The sequence below is a fragment of the Schistocerca nitens genome, chromosome 1 (genome assembly GCF_023898315.1).
Source record: "Schistocerca nitens isolate TAMUIC-IGC-003100 chromosome 1, iqSchNite1.1, whole genome shotgun sequence".
Classification (NCBI taxonomy): Eukaryota; Metazoa; Arthropoda; class Insecta; order Orthoptera; family Acrididae; genus Schistocerca; species Schistocerca nitens.
In genome coordinates, this window is record NC_064614.1 from 1,121,167,918 (window position 1) to 1,121,189,478 (window position 21,561).

General features: G+C 37.6%; 1 protein-coding gene across 2 annotated transcripts in view; it reads right to left on the reverse strand.

The window, feature by feature from the left end:
- Positions 1-6,728: 6,728 nt before the first annotated feature.
- The window catches only part of LOC126199154 (zinc finger protein 625-like), a 241,005-nt gene continuing 226,172 nt past the window's right edge, over positions 6,729-21,561 (reverse strand). For both annotated transcript variants that reach the window (XM_049935919.1, XM_049935912.1), the window contains exons 3-5: positions 7,412-7,553; positions 7,213-7,327; positions 6,729-7,031 (exon numbers count right to left, since the gene is read on the reverse strand). In XM_049935919.1, coding sequence (XP_049791876.1) covers positions 6,846-7,031; positions 7,213-7,327; positions 7,412-7,553 — 443 coding nt within the window. In that variant the 3' untranslated portion in view covers positions 6,729-6,845. The remainder of the gene's footprint in view (positions 7,032-7,212; positions 7,328-7,411; positions 7,554-21,561) is intronic.

Consider the following 21,561-nt stretch of genomic DNA (forward strand, 5'->3'; position numbering starts at 1 on the left):
AAAGAACTGCAAGCAGTTGGGCAAATCAAAATATTACATTTGGTTTATCCCAAAGTCTTCTCAAATTACAGCTCCACTGCATTATCTTTGAAGGAAGAATGTTCAGTCTGTCTGGTCAAGAGAGTGTGCTACTGCTTTCAGGTGACTGAAAGACACTTTGTTGAGTGACAGTTGCCTGACATGTTTCGACCCGTCCAAACAAGTAATTTTGGCAGCTGACAAATCATCCCATGAAATAGGAGCAGTCTTGTCCAAAACAATTAAAGGTGCTGACAAACGAATTGCATTTGCCTCTAAATTGCTCACTAAAGCACAGTGCACATATTCCCAGTTTAAAAAGGAGGCTCTGGTAATCACATATGGTGTAAACAAGTTTCACTAGTACTTGTATGTGTGAAAATTTTACCTCATCACAGATCACAAACTGCTGATTTCACTGTTCAGTTTGTCCTGCCCTATCCCACCGTGCACAGCTCAAAAGTCACTGTGCTGATCTCTCATTCTGCCTAATTATCAGTACGAGAGTATCTACTTTTCGATTCTGAAACATTCCAACACTGACACACTGTCCAGATCACCTGTTGGAAGGGATATCCAGTATTCGACAAGTCAGAGTACTTGTGTTTTTATGAAGAGGTGCAGGACACAGAGGAAATATGAGAGTTTCTAATGATGTAGAAGAGGACCGGTCAGGAAACAGCTGCAGATCCAGATTTGCAAGTTTAGGTTCAGTACATCAGCACTGGTTGCCCACAGACAATTAAAGCAATTCAGAATTTGTTGGTTTATCAGTATTTTGCACACCAATATGGCCTTTCAAATAAGTAATGTGTGATTCTTCTTCACAGAGAAGCAGATCAGTCCAGAATGCCCATATCCAGATCATTACAAACTGAGGTTCTTAATTTGTTGCACAGAAGTCATTGGGGCACAGTCAGAACAACATAACTTATCCAAAGCCATTGTACTTGAGTCGGTGTGGACTTCCAAATACTACAGTTAATTGAAAATTGTCATTCCTGTGCAGAGCATCAAATTTTTGTTGGCCTAAAGCCAAAGTTCCATAGCAAAGACTGCATGTGGATTATGCTGGTCCATCCTGGCACAGTAGATGGTTAATAGTGGTGGATGCTTTAAGGAAGTTTCCATTTGTTGTAACCATGCACTCCATGACTGCTTCACAGACAACCAAAGTGCTAACTTCAATTTTATGCACTGAAGGACTCCCAGAACTTACTGTCTTAGGCAGTGGACAACAGTTTGTGTCAAATGAGTTTAAACATTTCTGTGATACCATTGGCATTCAACGTATCACAAGTGCCCCATTCCACTTACAGTCTAGCAGAGATGCTGAACATTTTGTACATACTTTTAAAAGCAGCTGAACGGGCTTCACACTTACCAGTCAGGAACAAGCTCTACAAATACAGGATGTTCAAAAATGTACTTTACAACTTTAAAAATTCATATAAATTTATTGAAAGAAAATATGGAACTGGATTTAGGGGTATTTTGTAGGTAAACACATCAAGTTTTTTTATCTTAAAGATGTTTCATGAGGCTTCCATTGGTTATCCTGCGCACATCCCATTGGAAGTCAGTTTCTTCCCAAACTTGCTATAGCATTGCACTTGTAGCTGGCTCAGGGGCAGCGTAAATTCTTGCTCTAATTGTAAGTTCACGTAGAAAAGCTGGCACAGGAGGTACAAACACAACATCCTTGATGAATCCTCATTAAAAAAAAAAAAAAAAAAAATTGAGCAGTGTCAGGACATAACATTGTCTCACTCACTCAATGACGTCATCAGATGTGCTTGGATGACCTGATGATTTTCCATGTCTTACCAAGCACACTGTTTCTACAAAACATTTATGCCACTCATAAATTGTAGGCCTACTTGGTATGGAAATTACGCTGAACTGTTGTTGCCAACTTCAATTCTTCAAACCAAAACATATAGTTAGCATGCTTGGGTGCAAGGCAGCCACTTTAACGCAACTACTGCTAGTGCTTCTTAGGGAGTGATTCAGCACTAGCGAACTACATGAGACAAAAATTTATGTATTTCCCTACAAGTTGACACTACAGGACATCAGGGATCCACCACAAAACAAAATGATGATGAATGAAGATCAGCAGACCTTGGTTATGTGTGTGCACTCTACAGTCAGTTTGTTAGTTGGTATTTTCAGGCATTTGCTAGGCAGATGCTGGACTGCAACCAGTGCCGTCCCATCAACCATAGTTCAAGCACTTGCTTCATCACTTACACCAGTGACCAAGCCTTGCCTCTACATCTCCCCCCCCCCCACCCCCCACCCTTCCCCTACTGTTGTTTCATCTGCTACAGGATACAGCAACAGCGAGGAAGTTTGTGGGGAGGAGTGTGATGTACTGAGATACTAAACAAGAAGAGTTTGCAAGAGCTGGTAACAGAAGTACCATGGATGTCCCTCGACAGAAGAAACATTGCTGTGCGCACACCAATCACACTCCCAATGAGAATCACACCCCTGGAGTAACAGTGGCAACAAAAAGAGTGGTGTGTGCTTAAGTAACTGTGCTCGAGCAGATGAAGTCAGTTGAAAGCTGTAAGTCAGTCTAAGTCTTGCTAGGGAAGTTCCTGCAGAACATCTGTCATCTCTTTTGACTTATCGAGTGAGATAGAAACAGTGGTCAATAGACAGACAGTGGTTAGTCTTCAGTAGAGACTGAATGGCGAATAGAGTTATCATGCGTGGACAGAGACCACCTGCCTAGAAATTTGACTGAGTACTGTTAGTTTAAAACCGTTATTTGAATAGTACATCAAAACAGAAGTTGTGCGGTCAATGCAGGACACATAGGCTAAACCTGCATTCTACAATTGCTGTAACCGGCATTATCAAACAAAGTGTAGTAATATATTTTACTATTCACTATTCTGTGTTACTTTCTACACCTACACCTACATCTACATGGATATTCTTCAAATCATATTTAAGTGCCTGGCAGAGGGTTTATCGAACCACCCTCACAATTCTACATTATTCCGATCTCGTATAGCATGCAGAAAGAACGAACACCTATATCTTTCCATACAAGCTCTGATTTCCCTTATTTTATTGTAGTGATCATTCCTCCCTATGTAGGTCACTGTCAACAAAATATTTTTATATTTGGAGGAGAAAGTTGGCGATTGGAATTTCATGAGAAGATTCTGTCACAATGAAAAATACCTTTCTTTTAATGATGTCCAGCCCAAATACTGTATCAGTTCAGTGACACTCTCTCCCATATTTCGTGATAATACAAAATGTGCTGCCCTTCTTTGAACTTATTCAATGTACTCCATCAGTCCTATCTGATAAGGACCTCACACCATGCAGCAGTATTGTAAAAGAGGACGGACAAGCATAGTGTAGGCAGCCTACTTAGTAAATCTGTCACATTTTCTAAGTGTACTGAGAATAAAACACAGTCTTTGGTTAGCCTTCTCCACAACATTTTCTGTGTGTTCCTTCCAATTTAAGTTGTTCATAATTGTAATTCCTGGGTATTTATTTGAATTTACAGCCTTTAGATTTGACTGATTTACCCTATAACCAAAGTTTAATGGGTTCCTTTTAGCACTCGTTTGGAACACCTTAGTCTTTTCATTATTTATGGTCAACTGACAATTTTTGTACCATTCATATATTTATTTTAAATTTTTTTGCAATTTGTTTAGATCTTCTGATGATTTTATTAGTAGATAAATGACAGTGTCACCTGCAAACAACCTAAGACAGCTGCTCAGATTGTCTCCCATCATTTATATAGATAAGGAACAGCAGAGGACCTATAACACTACCCTGGGGAATGCCAAAAATCATTTCTGTTTTACTCAATGACTTTCCATCAGTTATTATGAACTGTGACCTCTTTGACAGGAAGTCACAAATCCAATCACATAACTGAGGCGATATTCCATAAGCACGCAATTTCACTACAAGCCACTTGTGTGGTACAGTGTCAAAAGCCTTCTGGAAATTCAGAAATACGGAATCAATCTGAAATCCCTTGTCAATAGCCGGCCGCGGTGGTCTAGCGGTTCTGGCGCTGCAGTCCGGAACCGCGGGACTGCTACGGTCGCAGGTTCGAATCCTGCCTCGGGCATGGGTGTGTGTGATGTCCTTAGGTTAGTTAGGTTTAAGTAGTTCTAAGTTCTAGGGGACTTATGACCTAAGATGTTGAGTCCCATAGTGCTCAGAGCCATTTCAACCATTTTTTTTTCCCTTGTCAGTAGCACTCAATACTTCATGTGTATAAAGAGCTAGATGTGTTTACAAGAATGATGTCTTCTAAACCCATGTTGACTGTGTGTCAACAGACTGTTTTCTTCAATGTAATTAATTATGTTTGAACACAATATATGCTCCAGAAACCTACTGCATATCGACATTAATGATATGGGCCTGTAATTAAGTAGATTACTCCTATTACCTTTCTTGAATATTGGTGTGACCTGTGCAACTTTCTAGTTTTTGGCTATGAAACAGTTGTACATGATTGTTAAGTATGGAGGTAATGCATCAGCATACTCTGAAAGGAACCTAATTGGTATACAGTCTGTACCAGAAGACTTGCTTTAATTAAGTGATTTAAGTTGCTTCAGTACTCCAAGGACATTTACTTCTATCTTACTCATATTGGCAGCTGTTCTTGATTCGAATTCTGGAATATGTACTTTGTCTTCTTTTGTGAAGGCATTTTGGAAGGCTATGTTTAGTAACTCTCCTTTGGCAGCACTGTCTTTGATTGTATCTCCATTGCTATCATGCAGAGAAGGCATTGATTGTTTCTTGCCACTAACATACTTCGCATACGGCCAGAATCTCTTTGGATTTTCTGCCAGGTTTCGAGACAAAGTTTGATTGTGGAAACTGTTGTAAGCATCTCGCATTGAAGTCCACACTAAATTTCGAGCTTCTATAAAAGATCGCCAATCTTGGGGAGTTTGCATCTGTTCGAATTTGTCATGTTTGCTTCGTTGTGTGTATATGGGGGTGGGAGGGTATGCATGCACTATCATAGAACCCATGCATCCATCCTACCAGGACATCTTTATTCAGCAGGAGTGAGATTTTCATCAAAGTGGACACCCCCAGTCCACAACATAACAACATGTTTTAAAACTCAAGTGAAATAATTTCTTCAGTTCCATGTTGGAAATATGTTACGAGATAACTCACTGAAATCGATGGAAGGTAGTTTAAACTGTTCATATATAATTACTTTAGACTTGCTTCTATGTGTTTTTATGATTGTTAAGTCAATAAAACGCATTGTCAAGTATGAAATCTGCCCATATACACAGGATATGAATGTTCTTACCCAATCAAGCTACTATTGTTGGAATTTTCCATAGTTTCCACAAATTCTTCTTACTAACAGAGCATGGAGGAGAGCCTGTTTCCATATTAACACTTGTGTAATTGAATCAATGCTTAAGTTGTGTATTTGCTGTTGTTGTTCAGATACTCTGCAGCAATTTCACAGTTCCATTTTTTTTTTAAATAATTTACAGAAATGTTGGGACAATTTGTATAACATTATGTCATTGACTCAGATGTCAAATTAATTCTAGTACAGAAAAGTAAATACTGATGTAAAGATTTTAGATTTTTTTGGTGAAGATTTAAAGTCAATACATCAATCATAACAGTTCTTGTTTTGGCAACCCTATATGGCATAATGTTCAGTGATGTATTATACAAATGTTTTTAGTAAAAAAACTACTTATTTGAATAAAAATTGTATAAATTTTATTTGTGAAATGACTCTGCTCTGTACATCTGCATGTTAGTAAGAGCAATGTAAATTTTAAAGCTTTTAAGATTAGAATAATGTGTCACACCCTCAGTTTACTTGTAAATATAAATAAATACAAACAACATACATTCTCTATTATGAATAATACTACTGTGTACAAATCAATGATTTATCCAGTAAGATATTTAAAGAATTTAGAGCAAGAACTATACACAATATAGCAGTCTATCTTTCATTCTCACCAAGCATGAGAGAGAAGTCCAACTTACAGAAGGTCAGACGCCGTTTGGAAAATTTTTCTCCTAAACATTTTTGCAGTATCATGTTATTCCATGTCTTAAAAGATACATGCAGTTTTCCAATTTGTTATGCTCATACAAGTACATGCACTAGACACTAATATAGTGATAAAAGATACCTGTTCCATTGGTAATTATACTAAACACTACTGTAAAAATGGTTAAATATGTTTTACTTTCATTTTCCAACTTCAGCACAAACATTTCTCATGGAAAACTTCCCTCTTGATCTTATATATAATATGTTCAGGGCATCATATTTTTCATTAGCAAAATATTTTTCATTACCAAAAATATTATTTCTTACCATTTTCTCATGTCAAATTAAGTGATTCTTAGTCCAGGCACATGCACTGTTTTGTTCACAAAATACTTGGCTGCATGTAGTTCAAATACACAGTCCCTGTACAAAAACAAGCATACTTCATAATAGTTTTCATAATATTACTTTTATGTGTTGTACTCATCCAGAACATTGTTCTGATAGCCAATATTCTGAAATAAATTACTATTTAACCACCAATCTCCTTAAAATGCAAGATCATGGCATATTTGGTATCAAATCACATTTGTGTAGGAAATCCACTGATAAACCAATAAATAGATGAGTCAATAAATTAAAAATATTTAACACAAAAAAGTAAATCTCTGCTTTTATAATGACTAGAATAGTAGCAGAAGTACATCCATGCAATAAATAAATAAACAAATGAACTGATGCTCTGCAAAACTGTCTTTGGTCACATATATAATCAGCTTAAAATTCCGTAGCTCATATTGTAGTCCTCTTCAGATGGTTCTGTTTTGATCTTAACTTCCACTTGACTTAAAAGATGACTGTAGTCCACAGCTTCTGGTTCACAGTGTGGTTCTTGTTTGATTTTCTGCTTTACCTCTTTGATATTTATTCTTTGTGAGACCATTTTGCTCCATCGATCCTGAAATAGATTAAAATTCTTGTGATACCTGCTTTATTGTGTTTATTTGCATTCCAGTAATTGGTAATAATATGATATTTACATTCTTCAACTGCATTTAGTTTGTATGAAACCAAAGAAAATAAGCATAAATGCAAACTGTTTGAAACAATAAGAGCAACAGTTATCCAAACTAATATACCTTAATATTGTAATGAAAGAGATTGTTGTTACTCCTTTCTTTCTCAACACTGTGATGTTTATGATTTCCTTTACAGTTACAATGTCGACAACATGACTTGCACTCCTTTTTTATTCTGTAACAACAGATAACACTGGTGGTTAGAATGAAATAAATATATTAATATGGTCATGCACAGCTTACAATGAAAGAAATTTACTTCTGTTTCTTTGATGTAACTTTCTGATGAAAATTTCTCATATGTTTATTGTAATCACTTTTATCTATGTATATGCAGGAGCAAGCATCACATCGTAGACAATCTTCAAGTCGTATTTTTGTAAGTCCAACAGGCTTCTTCTCTGAAAGTTAAGGAAGCAAAAAAACTTTTAGTACAAGTTTTACCTTTGCTCTACCCTTATAAAAACACACACGACTAAAAAGATACATATTACAAATTTTTTATTTCAAACTCTCTTCCTTTGGGTAACGATTTTCATTCACATTGTTTGCTCTAAAAAAAATAGTACAGGTAAAAGCTACCCAGTGTCTAAATTCCATGTGATCTCTGCCTCTGAACTTGTGACATTGTTCATTCATTTATTCCTTGTTCCATAGATCCCATCAAGGATAGATAGCCTTCAGGGATGTGGAACAAGTCAAGGTACTCAATACAAGGACATTAATACCACAAAAACTTAACCTTTCCAACATTAATAACACAAAAGTATCACTATGCAGTGCTGTTTAATACTATTTGTGCTTCATCACCTGAACATAAACAATTTAATATATGAGGGCCAGGCCAAAAGTAAAAAACTGTTGCTTCCTTAGGTATATAAATAGCTGCCATTTATATTGTATCTCGATATTTAATTGATCACTTTTGTATTTTTTCAAGAAGATAGTTACACGCAACAACAGAGACCTGTTTACAATATATTAATACTTGTCATGGGACTTTACAATCATTGTGTGTCTTTCTCAGGGCTAATTAACATGTAAGAGATTTACTATACAAAATTTTAAGATGTGACTAAAATGGACGAGATATTTAGAAATACAGGTCAACAGAAATACACAATTACAGTTGAAACAATACATGAACTTTAAATTTCTAAAAAGTTAATGAAGTTCTGACAGGATGTGAACTACCAGAAAAGAGAATGACCAGTCAACAAGTCACAAATGAAGGTTATACAGGCTTAAAATTAAATACACATTATTCATAACTGAGCAACAAAAGAGAAAATGAAAGAAAAGGTAAGATAAATAAGAAAGTAATACACAAGTGAGAAAATTAGAAGTGTATTAAGTGAAAAGAAAAGACAGAAAGAAATACGGTAAAGTGGAAAAATGGAGAGCAGATGAGAAATAGTAAATAAACAATGACAGAAGTGATTGAGCCTTATTGGTGGTGAGAATGAAGCAGATACTGTAGAAAAAAATTACTACCTGTAAGGTCTCAGTTACCATTGTTCAGGACAAGAATTCAAAGAGCATGTGAAATGAAGATAGCAACAAGGCAATGGCTATTGTGTTGCACAGTGTGCTTTGTGATAGCATATTTTATGGTGACATGTGAAGTTGAAGAGTTGGTGCACATCAAATGGTACATGCAGTGGGGTATCGCTGTTTAATAAGAGAGATTTTGCTGCTGATGGAGCTGTATTGGGAGTGATATGTCAGTGCATAGGACAAGTTTTGTGTTAGGGAAGGTCACAAGGAACTGAAGCATACAACAAGGTAATGGATTGAGGAGAAGCATATGTTCTAATCAGGATGTTGCAAATGTTGAGAGGGTGACAAGAAGCTACTCTAAGAGGTGTAGGAACAATAATTGGGTTGTCATTTGGAATAATAATTCAAGGAAACATAACTCTAATAGAGAAGCTGATCAGTACTTCCCAGGCCAGAACAGTATAAGTATAGTGTAGTTCCTAGTGGAGACAGTAGTTTCCTGGGTTGCTAGGATGGGATGAGAAACCTGTTAACGAATCAAGTTGCTGGGGTAATCATTAGTGAAGGCAGTGGTGGCATGTCTGCATACTCATGCAAGAAATTAGCATCTCACCAGATGCATTACCCAGATTCCCTACAAAGCTAGGTGACCAGATGATAATATCATCTAGTGTGTTTGAATACAGAATATTTTTGGATAAACCATTCTGCAAGTAGAAAATGCTTTACAACACAAAAAGAAGAAGATGCTATAATTCTTTAGGATGCCTTCCTTATATCTGCTGGAAGTCACAACATTCATGTTGACAATTATACAGAACAGAGACCAGCTCTTTGCAGAAACTCAGATTTTCACATACCCAATATCAGCCAAAAACTGCAACATATAGACTATTCATGCACAAAAATGAAGCAAAATGGACAAAATTATTCCAGGGGAAAACATTACAACACTTTACCTGACTATATTGAATAAATGCAAAATATAGTACAATTCTTATCAGGTGTATCTCACAAATAAGTACTAATGTAGTGTTAAACAATGCACATGTCAGCCACCTATGAATACTATCAATCTTCAAAGACTTTTGTGACTTCTTCATGGGTGTCAAGCCACTGACCTATGAGAAACCCCTTCAAGTGGTGGAACATGTGGAAGGTGCACGTTTTATGGTGGGTAGTCCATTCCCTCCCATACAGAGGATCTAATTAATACTTTGAGTTTGAACAGCAGAATGGGGATGTGCAGTATCAAAATCCATTACCTGTAGGCCATATTGTTTATTCACTGCTCATCAAAGCATCCTGAAGGTTGAACATACACATCTGGAGTTATCTGTCATTCTTTGTGGTATCAAATCAACTACAGAAGATCAAACCCATCTAAAAACATGACTGCCATAATCCTGCATGTGGAAATTGTTTGTTCGGCTTTCACATTAGCTGGGAATTTTTATGTCACTATTGCATTTACTGTTGCTTTGCTCTTGGAGTTGAGGCAAACGTGTCTCATCCACAGTGGAAATGTAGTCCACGTCACCTCTGTCCTCATTGTCTTGAATCAGAAATTTCAAAGCACAGACCATTCTCCTATTTAATAATCCTCAACAAGCAGCCTGGGAATGCATCACATATTGTGGTTAAGTTTTTACTGTTCATACATGTTCACATTCAACCTATTAATGAGGCTTATCAAAAGTTAAATAATAGTGCACTGGCCAAATAGCTGTGTAATATTGGGGGCTTGTGAACACTGAAAGTAAAAGACTGTGAAATGCAACTGTGCATCTGTTGGCTACATCACTTACAGTAGACAGTAGTTGTACTTCCACAACCTATTTTTCAGCCAGTACATCGACACCGAGGACAAACAAGTGAAGAATTAAAGAAGGCGAACTGCTAAAAGCTGTGCCGACAAAAATAATTTGTGATTACAGAAGGCTAGTTCTACTGTGGCTCGTCATGAACATTGTCCAGTCTGTTGTTGAACAATCTTACCCATTAATACAATTTGCTTTTATTCATAGCATTGGACTGTACCTCCAGTACCATGCCCATCAGTAAGCCATTCCTGGTAGAATTCGGTAGAAGTAACTGGTTAAGTTTTGTAATTTAATCGGTGGAGACAAGCCATCATCCAGTCACATGTCTACTTTATACTACATGTCCTAACTACATTCCCTCTTTTGTAGAAGAACTTGCTGCACACAAAAATCAAGTGTGTGTAAAGAAGCATAATTATCTATATGCGTGGCCTTCAAAAACATGGTGAACGAAATGGGATGAGATAAGGCTGCTAAGGCTGAGCTTGTAAGACCACTTTCCCCCTAAGGCAGTTCAGAGTCCTGGGTGTACCAAAACAAGCACCATAATCCAACACTACACCGGACCATTTAGATGACCAAAACAATTACACTATCTGCAGTCCAGATTTTATTTTCAAAAACAACATGTAGCATTTTGATCATGATTTGTAGGCAACCAAAAGTGATGAGGCCCATATTTTTGTATAAATGGCATCCAACTAAAAAGTGCTTCCAGAAAGAAATGCACAGTGTGAGCACCTTTGTGAAATGGGGAATTCTAAGCACATGTGTGCAGTGACTGTACATATTCATTTGTTGCTCCACAATAATTAGCACGTGTGATTGACCACATGTTCTAAACAGTGGTAATTAAAATTGTGGTGTCACCGCCAGACACCACACTTGCTAGGTGGTAGCTTCAATCGGCCGCGGTCCATTAAAACATGTCGGACCCGCGTGTCGCCACTGTCAGGATCGCAGACCGAGCGCCACCACAAGGCAGGTCTCGAGAGACGGACTAGCACTCGCCCCAGTTGTACGACGACGTTGCTAGCAACTACACTGACGAAGCCTTTCTCTCATTTGCCGAGAGACAGTTAGAATAGCCTTCAGCTAAGTTAATGGCTACGACCTAGCAAGGCGCCATTAACCATTTGTAACGTTGCATGTACCTCAAGATAGAGTCTCACTTGTATCATCCAGAATGCTGTATACCAAAGGACAATATAAAAGTTAAGTGTTCTAGTAGCTACGTTCTTTTCTTTATCACATTCATTACGAATCCTGTTCCAGACTTAACGCCAGACGGCGTGAGTTGACGCGTGCCCTTTCGGCTACTTCACTGTGGACTGGCTGCCTTAACAGTCCGCTACAAAAATAACAGAATTTACCTAAGAACTGATACTACTCCAGAACTACTCTTGACTAGTCAACTAGATGACATGGCAACAAAAAGCTTGCAGCTTTAGTTAGCATCTACAAATGGCACGCAACATCCCAGCTCACAAAACCAATTTCTCCCTTTACAATGAGTCAGTCATTACTACCAATTAATTTTAAATTTGTCAGCAAGACCACCACTGAGGACTGAGGAACGGTAGGTGACATATGAGGGTTGGGATAAAAGGCATTGCAACAACCTTTTTTTCCACACAGATACCAGCCTGCCTGCAAAATAAGGCACATACAAACAAAAAGGTGAGATGGGAATGACATGAAAGGACATTGAAGAACATGTAAACGTTGTGCCTCACATATTAATTAAGGTAGTGTAAGAACATTATTGATTTCATCATGCAAAATGGTTACAGCGTAACACACAGACAGGTGACACACAAAACTAGGTCTAAAGGCCTTGAATCTAGTACACTGTAACATTCACCACAAACTGCCAAGGTGGTAGGCACTGAATACCATGTGTCACCATCTACCACAGCCGGCCGCGGTGGTCTAGCGGTTCTAGGTGCGCAGTCCGGAACCGTGCGACTGCTACGGTCGCAGGTTCGAATCCTGCCTCGGGCATGGATGTGTGTGATGTCCTTAGGTTAGTTAGGTTTAAGTAGTTCTAAGTTCTAGGGGACTAATGACCACAGCAGTTGAGTCCCATAGTGCTCAGAGCCATTTGAACCATTTTGAACCATCTGCCACACTGTGTCTCAAATGGGTCATCTGTTGTCTCACAGCATTGGCAATGTCCTCTTGTGTCACAAACTGCTTACCATGTAGTGATTCCTTTACCTTTCTTTTGAGATCAAAGTCACAAAGTCACAGAGCAAAAGACCAGGTGAGTATGACAGGTGCTCCAGTTCTTTCCATCCTTTGCATGAAAAGGGGGATACGTCAGATGTCAACAACCACTGCCCAATCTCTCTTCTGACAGCTCTATCAAAACTTTTTGAGAAAGTAATGTATTCAAGAGTAGCCTCCCATATTTGTAAAAATAAAGTACTAACAAAATGTCAGTTTGGTTTTCAGTAAGGCTTTTCAACAGAAAATGCTATATACGCTTTCACTGATCAAATATTAAATGCTCTGAATAACTGGACATCACCCATTGGTATTTTTTGTGATCTCTCAAAGGCCTTTGATTGTGTAAATCATGGAATTCTTTTAGATAAGCTAAATCATTATGGTTTGAGTGGGGCAGTGCACAAATGGTTTAATTCATACTTAACTGGAAGAATGCAGAAAGTTGAAATAAGTGGTTCATGTAATGTTAAAACAACAGCTGATTCCTCAAACTGGGGGGCTATCACGTACGGGGTCCCACAGGGTTCGGTCTTAGGTCCTTTACTGTTCTTGATATACATTAATGACTTACCATTCCACATTGATGAAGATGCAAAGTTAGTTCTTTTTGCTGATGATACAAGTATAGTAATAACATCCAAAAACCAAGAACTAAGTGATGTAATTGTAAATGATGATTTTCACAAAATTATTAAGTTGGTCTCAGCAAACGGACTCTCTTTAAATTTTGATAAAACACAGTACATACAATTCCGTACAGTAAATGGCACAACTCCAGTAATAAATATAGACTTTGAACGGAAGTCTGTAGCTAAGGTAGAATTTTCAAAATTTTTAGGTGTGTCCATTGATGAGAGGTTAAACTGGATCAAGACATTGATGGTCTGCTGAAACGTCTGAGTTCAGCTACGTATGCTATTAGGGGTATTGCAAATTTTGATGTTAAGAATCTCAGTAAATTAGCTTACTATGCCTACTTTCATTCACTGCTTTCGTATGGCATCATATTCTGGGATAATTCATTGTTGAGTAGAAAAGTATTCATTGCTCAAAAACGTGTAATCAGAATAATTGCTGGAGCCCACCCATGGTCATCCTGCAGACATCTATTTAAGGATCTAGGGATCCTCACAGTATATATATTCACTTATGAAATTTGTTGTTAATAATCCAACCCAGTTCAAAAGTAATAGCAGTGTGCACAGCTATAACACCAGGAGAAAGGATGATCTTCACTATGCAGTGTTAAATCTGACTTTGGCACAGAAAGGGGTAAATTATGCTGCCACAAAAGTCTTTGGTCACCTACCAAACAGCATCAAAAGCCTGACAGATAGCCAACTAACATTTAAAAATAAATTAAAAGAATTTCTAGATGACAACTCCTTCTACTCATTGGCTGAAATTTTAGATATAAATTAAGGGGAAAAAAACTTAAACATTAGTGTCATGCAATATTTTGTGTAATGTAATATCGTGTACAGACATCTCTTATTAACCTGACACGTTCCACATCATTACGAAGTGTCGTATTCATGATCTATGGAACAAGTATTAATCTAATCTACAGCTGCTGCTGTATACACCTTATTTTGTATGGTTTTACATTGTCATGAAGTACAATTGCATTGTCCACAAGATCTGGACTTTCTCCCAAATGCCATTTGGTACCTGTCGCACCAGGAAGTCCCTGTAGTATTCTGTACTCACTCTTCTGTCATGTGGAAGACAGTGGCACACAATGACACCCCTGACATCAAACACGACAAGACCATCAATTTCATGGGGGGAAGGATTCTGAGGGAATTTCTGTCACCTTGGTGATAGAGCATGTTGCCACTCTGTGGCTGATGTTTGAGTTCCCATTCATATGCCCTAGTCCAAAATTCACTGATGGTGATTATTCATGATAGGAAGCGGTCACCATTCTGCTGCCAGTGTGCTAGGTTGTCAGACCATATTCCATACTGCATACACTGTTAAACTTCCATCAGCTCAAGTGGTACCCACCATGATGTGATTTTGTGCAGCTGCAGCTCTGTCAGAAATGTCCTGTGGATGGTGGGTTTCTTGATGCCAATTCCCCTCTCTAACTCTAGTAGCGTCCATCATCTGTCTTCCTCCAGGAGCTGCTCAATGACAGCGTGTGCCATGTTGGTCAGCACAATGACAGAGTGCTGATCACTGGTTGCCATATGTACTTGCTGAAACTTTCCTATCTACCACACTACTGTATGGTTTGGAAGGGCACTATTCCCAAGGGCTTCCAACAATTCACTGACATTCCTTTGCATGCGTTATTTCCACCTCACACAACACCGATTAGGCAGTGCATTCTGTGCTACTGCTGCTGCAATCAGAGAGCCATCTGTTGTTGTGACCACACTACATGCCTGCATGGATACCACTCTACAAATAGCTTTTTGTGATCTGCTCACATATCTGCAAGAAAAAAATAGTTGCAATGACTGTTGCCCCAACTCTCACAGTAATTCCCCAATGAAGCACTGAAAAATCTGATTCAAAATGAGGCACCTGGAGTCGACAACACTTCTCCAGAATTACCAAGATCCTTGGGAGAATGAACCACGACAAAAATATTCTACTTGGTTTACAAACAAATGTAATTATTCCAAATTCATAGAAAACAGGTGCTGACAGGTATCACCATTACCATACAATCAGTTTAACACACCAAAGCTGCAAATTCTAACACAAATTATTTACAGAATAAATGGAAAATTATGTTTCAGAGAAATGAAGGAACAATCGAGGCAACACTAATAATGCAACTTATGTTTGAATGCAAATCTACATTTATACCATTTTACATGTAGGGAAATTTTTTGACAGTGTTTCTGGAATACTCTCTTTGAAATTCGGAAGGTAGTAGAAATCAAAAACATTATCTACAACTTATACAGAAACCAGGCACCAGTTGAAGGGCATAAAAGAAAAGAGGTAGTTGAGAAGGGAATAAAACAGAGTTGCAGGCTAGTCACTATGTTACTCACTCTGTTCATTGGAGAAAGTTGTAAAGGAAACCAAAGATAAATTTGAAATGTAAATTAAAGTCCAAAAAGAAGAAGTATCAACTGTAAGATTCACTGATGACATTTCAAGACACTTTATATTCTATTCAGCTGATATTCCAGGTCCTTTGTCATCTCTGAGTGCATTTAAATAAGGTTATAATATGAATGTCAACAAGGGTAATTGAATGTGCCTATTTAAACCTGGCAATGTGAGGGAACTGGATTAGGGAATATGATACAAAAAGTAGTAAACGATTTTTGTTATTTGAGCTGCAAGATAACTGATGGATGAAGCAGAGAGGATATAAAATATAAAGTGGCAATAGAATGAAAAGCTCTTCCAGAAAAAAGAGAGATTTGTTAACATCAAATATATAAATTTTCAATATGAACTTTTTAAGGCTTTCATGGCCACTTGTTAACAGATTGCCTGTTGACTCCTGTCTCAGGTTCTTCAGTTGGCATTTGACAATTTTTCTGATGTTTCACTAGCATAGCTGCCAAGCTTCGTTAAAGCTTCACTCATTGCTGGTGGTGGGCTGGAGAAATGGAGTATGAAGCTCTGACGATGCCAACCACTCATGCTGGTGAAATGTAAGAAAAATTGTCAAACAAATGTTGGCCAAAGAACCTGAGACAGAAGCCAAAAGACAATTTGCCATAAATTTTCAGTTTTTGGAAGTCTTTTCCAAAGCATTTGTCTGGAAGCCATTTGTTCTGTATTACTGCTGGTAATTCACTTGGACCCATAATTACCATAGAATACGCATATGGAGAAGCTGTGTCCAGAATTATATGTATAAATTAAAGCACCTAGTTAACAAAAAACAGTGTTATTAATCTCCCATTACACATTATTCCATCCATATTTGAAATATTTATTATTCTGTGGAGTAGTTTGCCTGCTGCATACAATGTTCTTGCAGAAAAAATAAATCACTCACAACAATCTTAAGTAGACGGGCAGTTTTAATGGAAAGACTTCATTAACAGTATTTTCGCTCTACATTAAAGTCTACCTTCGCTCAGTAAAAATGCACCATAAGTAAGCACTGACCTTGACTACAACTCAAAAGTAAGCACTATCCATGACTACCACAATCAAAAACAGAAGTGACATAGATGTAGCATACACTGCAACCAAAAACAGAAATAACATAGCTTTAAATACAGTGGTATAAAACTGTACAATAAATCACAAATTTCTGTCAAAGACTAACCCAGTAAAAGTTAGCTAACTTCTTCACTCACTATGATGCAGGCTGGGTCAATTTTAACTGCAGTACACTTTCTAAGTGAAAAATATGGCAACATGCAGACCACTTGCATGATTTCCTGTCATGGTTCTTTTATTACTACTACTACTACTAATAATAATAATAATAATAATAATATTCTGTATTTGCTAATATTGTACATCCGCTTGTGATGTGATCTACTGTTTCTATTTGTTGTTTGCAAAGTCTGCATTTATCTGTTGTGGTATTGGGATCTTTAATAATACGCTTGCTGTAATATCTGGTGTTTATTGCTTGCAATACAGGATCAAACAATAAGCACCAGATATTACAGCAAGCATATTATTAAAGATCCCAATACCACAACAGATAAATGCAGACTTTGCAAACAACAAATAGAAACAGTAGATCACATCACAAGCGGATGTACAATACTAGCAAATACAGAATACCCCAGAAGACATGACAATGTAGCAAAAATAATACATCAACAACTTGCCATACAACATAAACTAATAAAACAACACGTTCCCACATACAAGTATGCACCACAAAATGTACTGGAGAATGATGAATACAAATTATACTGGAACAGAACCATTATAACAGATAAAACAACACCACATAACAAACCTGACATCATACTCACCTATAAAAAGAAGAAATTAACACAACTAATCGAAATATCCGTACCCAATACAACAAATATACAAAAGAAAACAGGAGAAAAAATTGAAAAATACATCCAACTGGCTGAGGAAGTCAAGGACATGTGGCATCAGGATAAAGTCGACATTATACCAATTATACTATCAACTACAGGAGTCATACCACACAATATCCACCAGTACATCAATGCAATACAGCTACATCCAAACTTATATATACAACTACAGAAATCTGTAATTATTGATACATGTTCAATTACCCAAAAGTTCCTAAATGCAATATAACATATACCGTACAGTTAAAAGGAAGTGACGCTTGATCAAGGTCCGTGTCACTTTTCATTTTTAACCAGACTTAACATCTGAGAAAGTAAAGAAATAATAATAATAATAATAATGTGGAGTTGATAGTCTCCCATCGGGTGCCTCCCCAGGTGGCGGATAGGGGAATGCTCTGCAGATATGGAGGGTACCGGGGAAATAAAATACCCAGGGTGGAACAAAACTATCAACCGAAATCCACTAACGTCTGCCTGGTATCCAGCAGTTAGGGGTCAGCGTCTGTTCGTCTAGATGGTGCGGCTGCAGCAACCTTCTTGATCTCAACAACCAAGTCGTATTCCTCATGATCTTTCCTCGGAAGGACCACCACCAAGTTAGTTTTCAACTTGAAAACCAAACATGATGATAACACAAGGAATGAATCCACTACCCCGGGCACCAGTCGCAGGGCTGGCTTTACCTGGTCATCAGATTCCGGGGGACCAGGAGCATCATGTTACGTCTAAGGTTTAGAACCAGACGACGTCCAAATTATTACACACAAAAGAAAGACACTTCATCGGTACACTTAATACTAATACTCTTTTCAAACTGGGCAAGATCAAACAACTTACACACGTGCTGCAAAAATTCCAGATCAAAATCCTTGCAATCCAGGAAACACGATTTATGGACGAAAACCATTTTGATACAGACAACTACAGGATATACAAAGGAAAACCAGCAGTTAAAACTAATGAGAAAGGACTCAAACAGTTTGGCACAGCATTTGCAGTCCACAAATCTATCAGTGACTCTGTCATTGACTTCTAGTCTGCCTCAGAACGTATATCAACGCTGTCTGTCAAATCGGCCAACAAAGCATATACCTTGATCAATGCACACGCACCCACAAATAACTATAATAAGAAGAACCGCTAGAAAGTGGATGACTTCTGGAATGACCTTGAAGAGACGACAAACAAAATTGCCAAACACCATGTAATAATCTTGTTAGGCGACTTTAACGCACAATTAGGTAAAGAGAAAAAATACAGGAAAATCACCGGAATCCATACAGCTCACAGGAGAACTAACAAGAATGGGGAAAGATTGATAAGCTTTTGCGAAAATTTCGGCCTCGTAATTATGTCAACACAATTCAAAAAACCCAACAAGAAACTGTATACTTGGAAGTCGCCCAACACAATGTTGGGTGAATTCCAGATAGACCATGTGGCCATCTGCAAGAGTAATACAGCAGAAATTCTGAATGTGAAAATGAGAAGAGGATTTTTTGACTCAGACCACCATCTTCTACAGATAAAGACCAGATTACAACCCAATAGAAAAAAGCCAAAACTAAACAAAGTGCTGAGACCAGACCCCGAATACATAAAACTCAACAAGGAAAACATCTTACAGGAAATTAGTCAGACAAACACCACAAACTGGACAGAACTTGTGGACATCCTCAAATCCACGATGAAATTGGGTCAACCCCAGAGAAGGAGAAAACACAGGTGGTGGAATATAATATGTGACCAAGCAATAGAAGAAAGGACCAATGCCTGGAAAAACTTCAATAGTCACAAAACATCAGAAAAATGGCAACAATCTCTAGTAATCTGAAAACAAACATCGAAAACTATTTGGAGGGAAAAAAGAAATTATGACAAACGGCGACTAGATGAGATAGAACAAGACTTTAAGAAGAACAACATCAGGAATTTTTATAAGACGTTTAAAGAACACATTGCAGGATACCAGCCACCCAATCTTTGTTTCAAGAAACCGGATGGTTCACTAGAAACTAACACGAGGAATAACTGCCAAATCCTCGCAGACTATTTCAACAAACTTCTCAACTGCGAAAGACCTACAGAGGATATTCACTATGAGACATCTACTCCAAATCCTGACGCTAAACCGCCAACCATCAACGAAATAGTAGAAATTATCAAGACACTCAAAAACAATAGAGCCCCAGGAGAAGATGGAATTATTGCAGAACTATGGAAACTAAATGATGAAAGATTAACAGGAAAAATTCACAAAATCATATTAAACATTTGGGAAACAGAACAGATCCCTTCTGAATGGAAATGCGCACTCATCCATCCACTCCACAAAAAAGGGGACAAAACTGAACCAAATAATTAAAGGGGTATCTCACTCGTACCGGTCACATATAAAATCCTATCAAAAGTTCTCATGACTAGATTAGAAGAACAAGCTGACCCACAAATAGGAGAATACCAGGCTGGTTTTCACAAGGGACGATCATGCATAGAGCAGATCTGGAATCTGAAAATGATTCTCCAGATGAGAAACACCTGAAACACAGTGGTTACTTTTGTAGATTTTAAAAATGCCTACGACTCAATAGACAGAATAGTGCTCTGCAAGATGCTGGAAGAATTCAGCATTGACAGAAAGACAAGAACAATCATTCGGAAAACATTAACTGACACAGTCTCCAAGGTTAAATTTATGGGGGATATCTCGGAACCATTTGAAATCCAAACTGGAGTGCGACAGGGTGACGGACTTTCACCATTACTCTTTAATATCATTCTTGAAAAAATTATCAGGACATGGGAAAAAGAAGTCAAAGGAATCCAAATTGGAATTAGAAAAGATAATAGATTCAATGTGAAGTGTTTAGCTTTTGTGGATGACCTTGCAATCCTCACAAATAATAGAAAAGAAGCCACTAACGCCATAGAAAAGTTACACAAAATTGCACAAAGAACTGGCCTGCAAATCTCATATGAGAAAACCCAGTACACGGAAAGAGTGCCACAAGACAAATTGCCTATTGTGACAACCGATGGGAAAATCGTACAAGTATCACATTTTAAGTACCTGGGAGAAATCATCCAGCCATCAGGGATCAACCTAAAGGCCAATGAGGAAAGAATAAAAAAAACTACAGAAAGCATACAAACTCACGTGGAACTATTATAACAAAAATTCCATATCCATTAACGCAAAATTGAGGCACTACAACACTGTCGTACTTCCAGAGGCACTGTATGCATCTGAAATAACACAAATAGGTGGGCAAACTAAAATCAAAGAAATAGAGAAACAAGAAAGGAAAATTCTCAGGAAAATTTTTGGCCTGATACAAGAGCAAGGAATCTGGAAGAAGAGACCAACATCAGAATTATATAAATACACAGACAAGATTACGGATACTATAAGGAAAAGAAGAGTGCAGTTCTACGGACATATCCACAGGATGAATAAAAACAGAATTTCAAAGCGAAGTCATCAACTCAGGCAGGGGAAAAACAAAATGGATAAAAGAAGTTGAAGAGGACCTCAGACAAGCACACATAACAGTAAACGATGCAGAAAATAGAACTGAATTCAGGAACATCATCAAAAAACATAAATTTGATACCACAACATAGAAGAGACCAGGATGCAAATGGACAGCGGAGTGAAAGAAACAACACAGTGAACACATGAAGAAAATCTGGGCTCAGAAAAACATAAACAATCATCATAAAGGAATTAAAGTCCAAACGCTCTCTTAAATGGGAATAATCGCAAATAATAATAATAATAATAATAGTAGTAATAATATAATAATAATAATAGTAATAATGCCTTGCTCTGGACCCACTATCCAACATGCTAA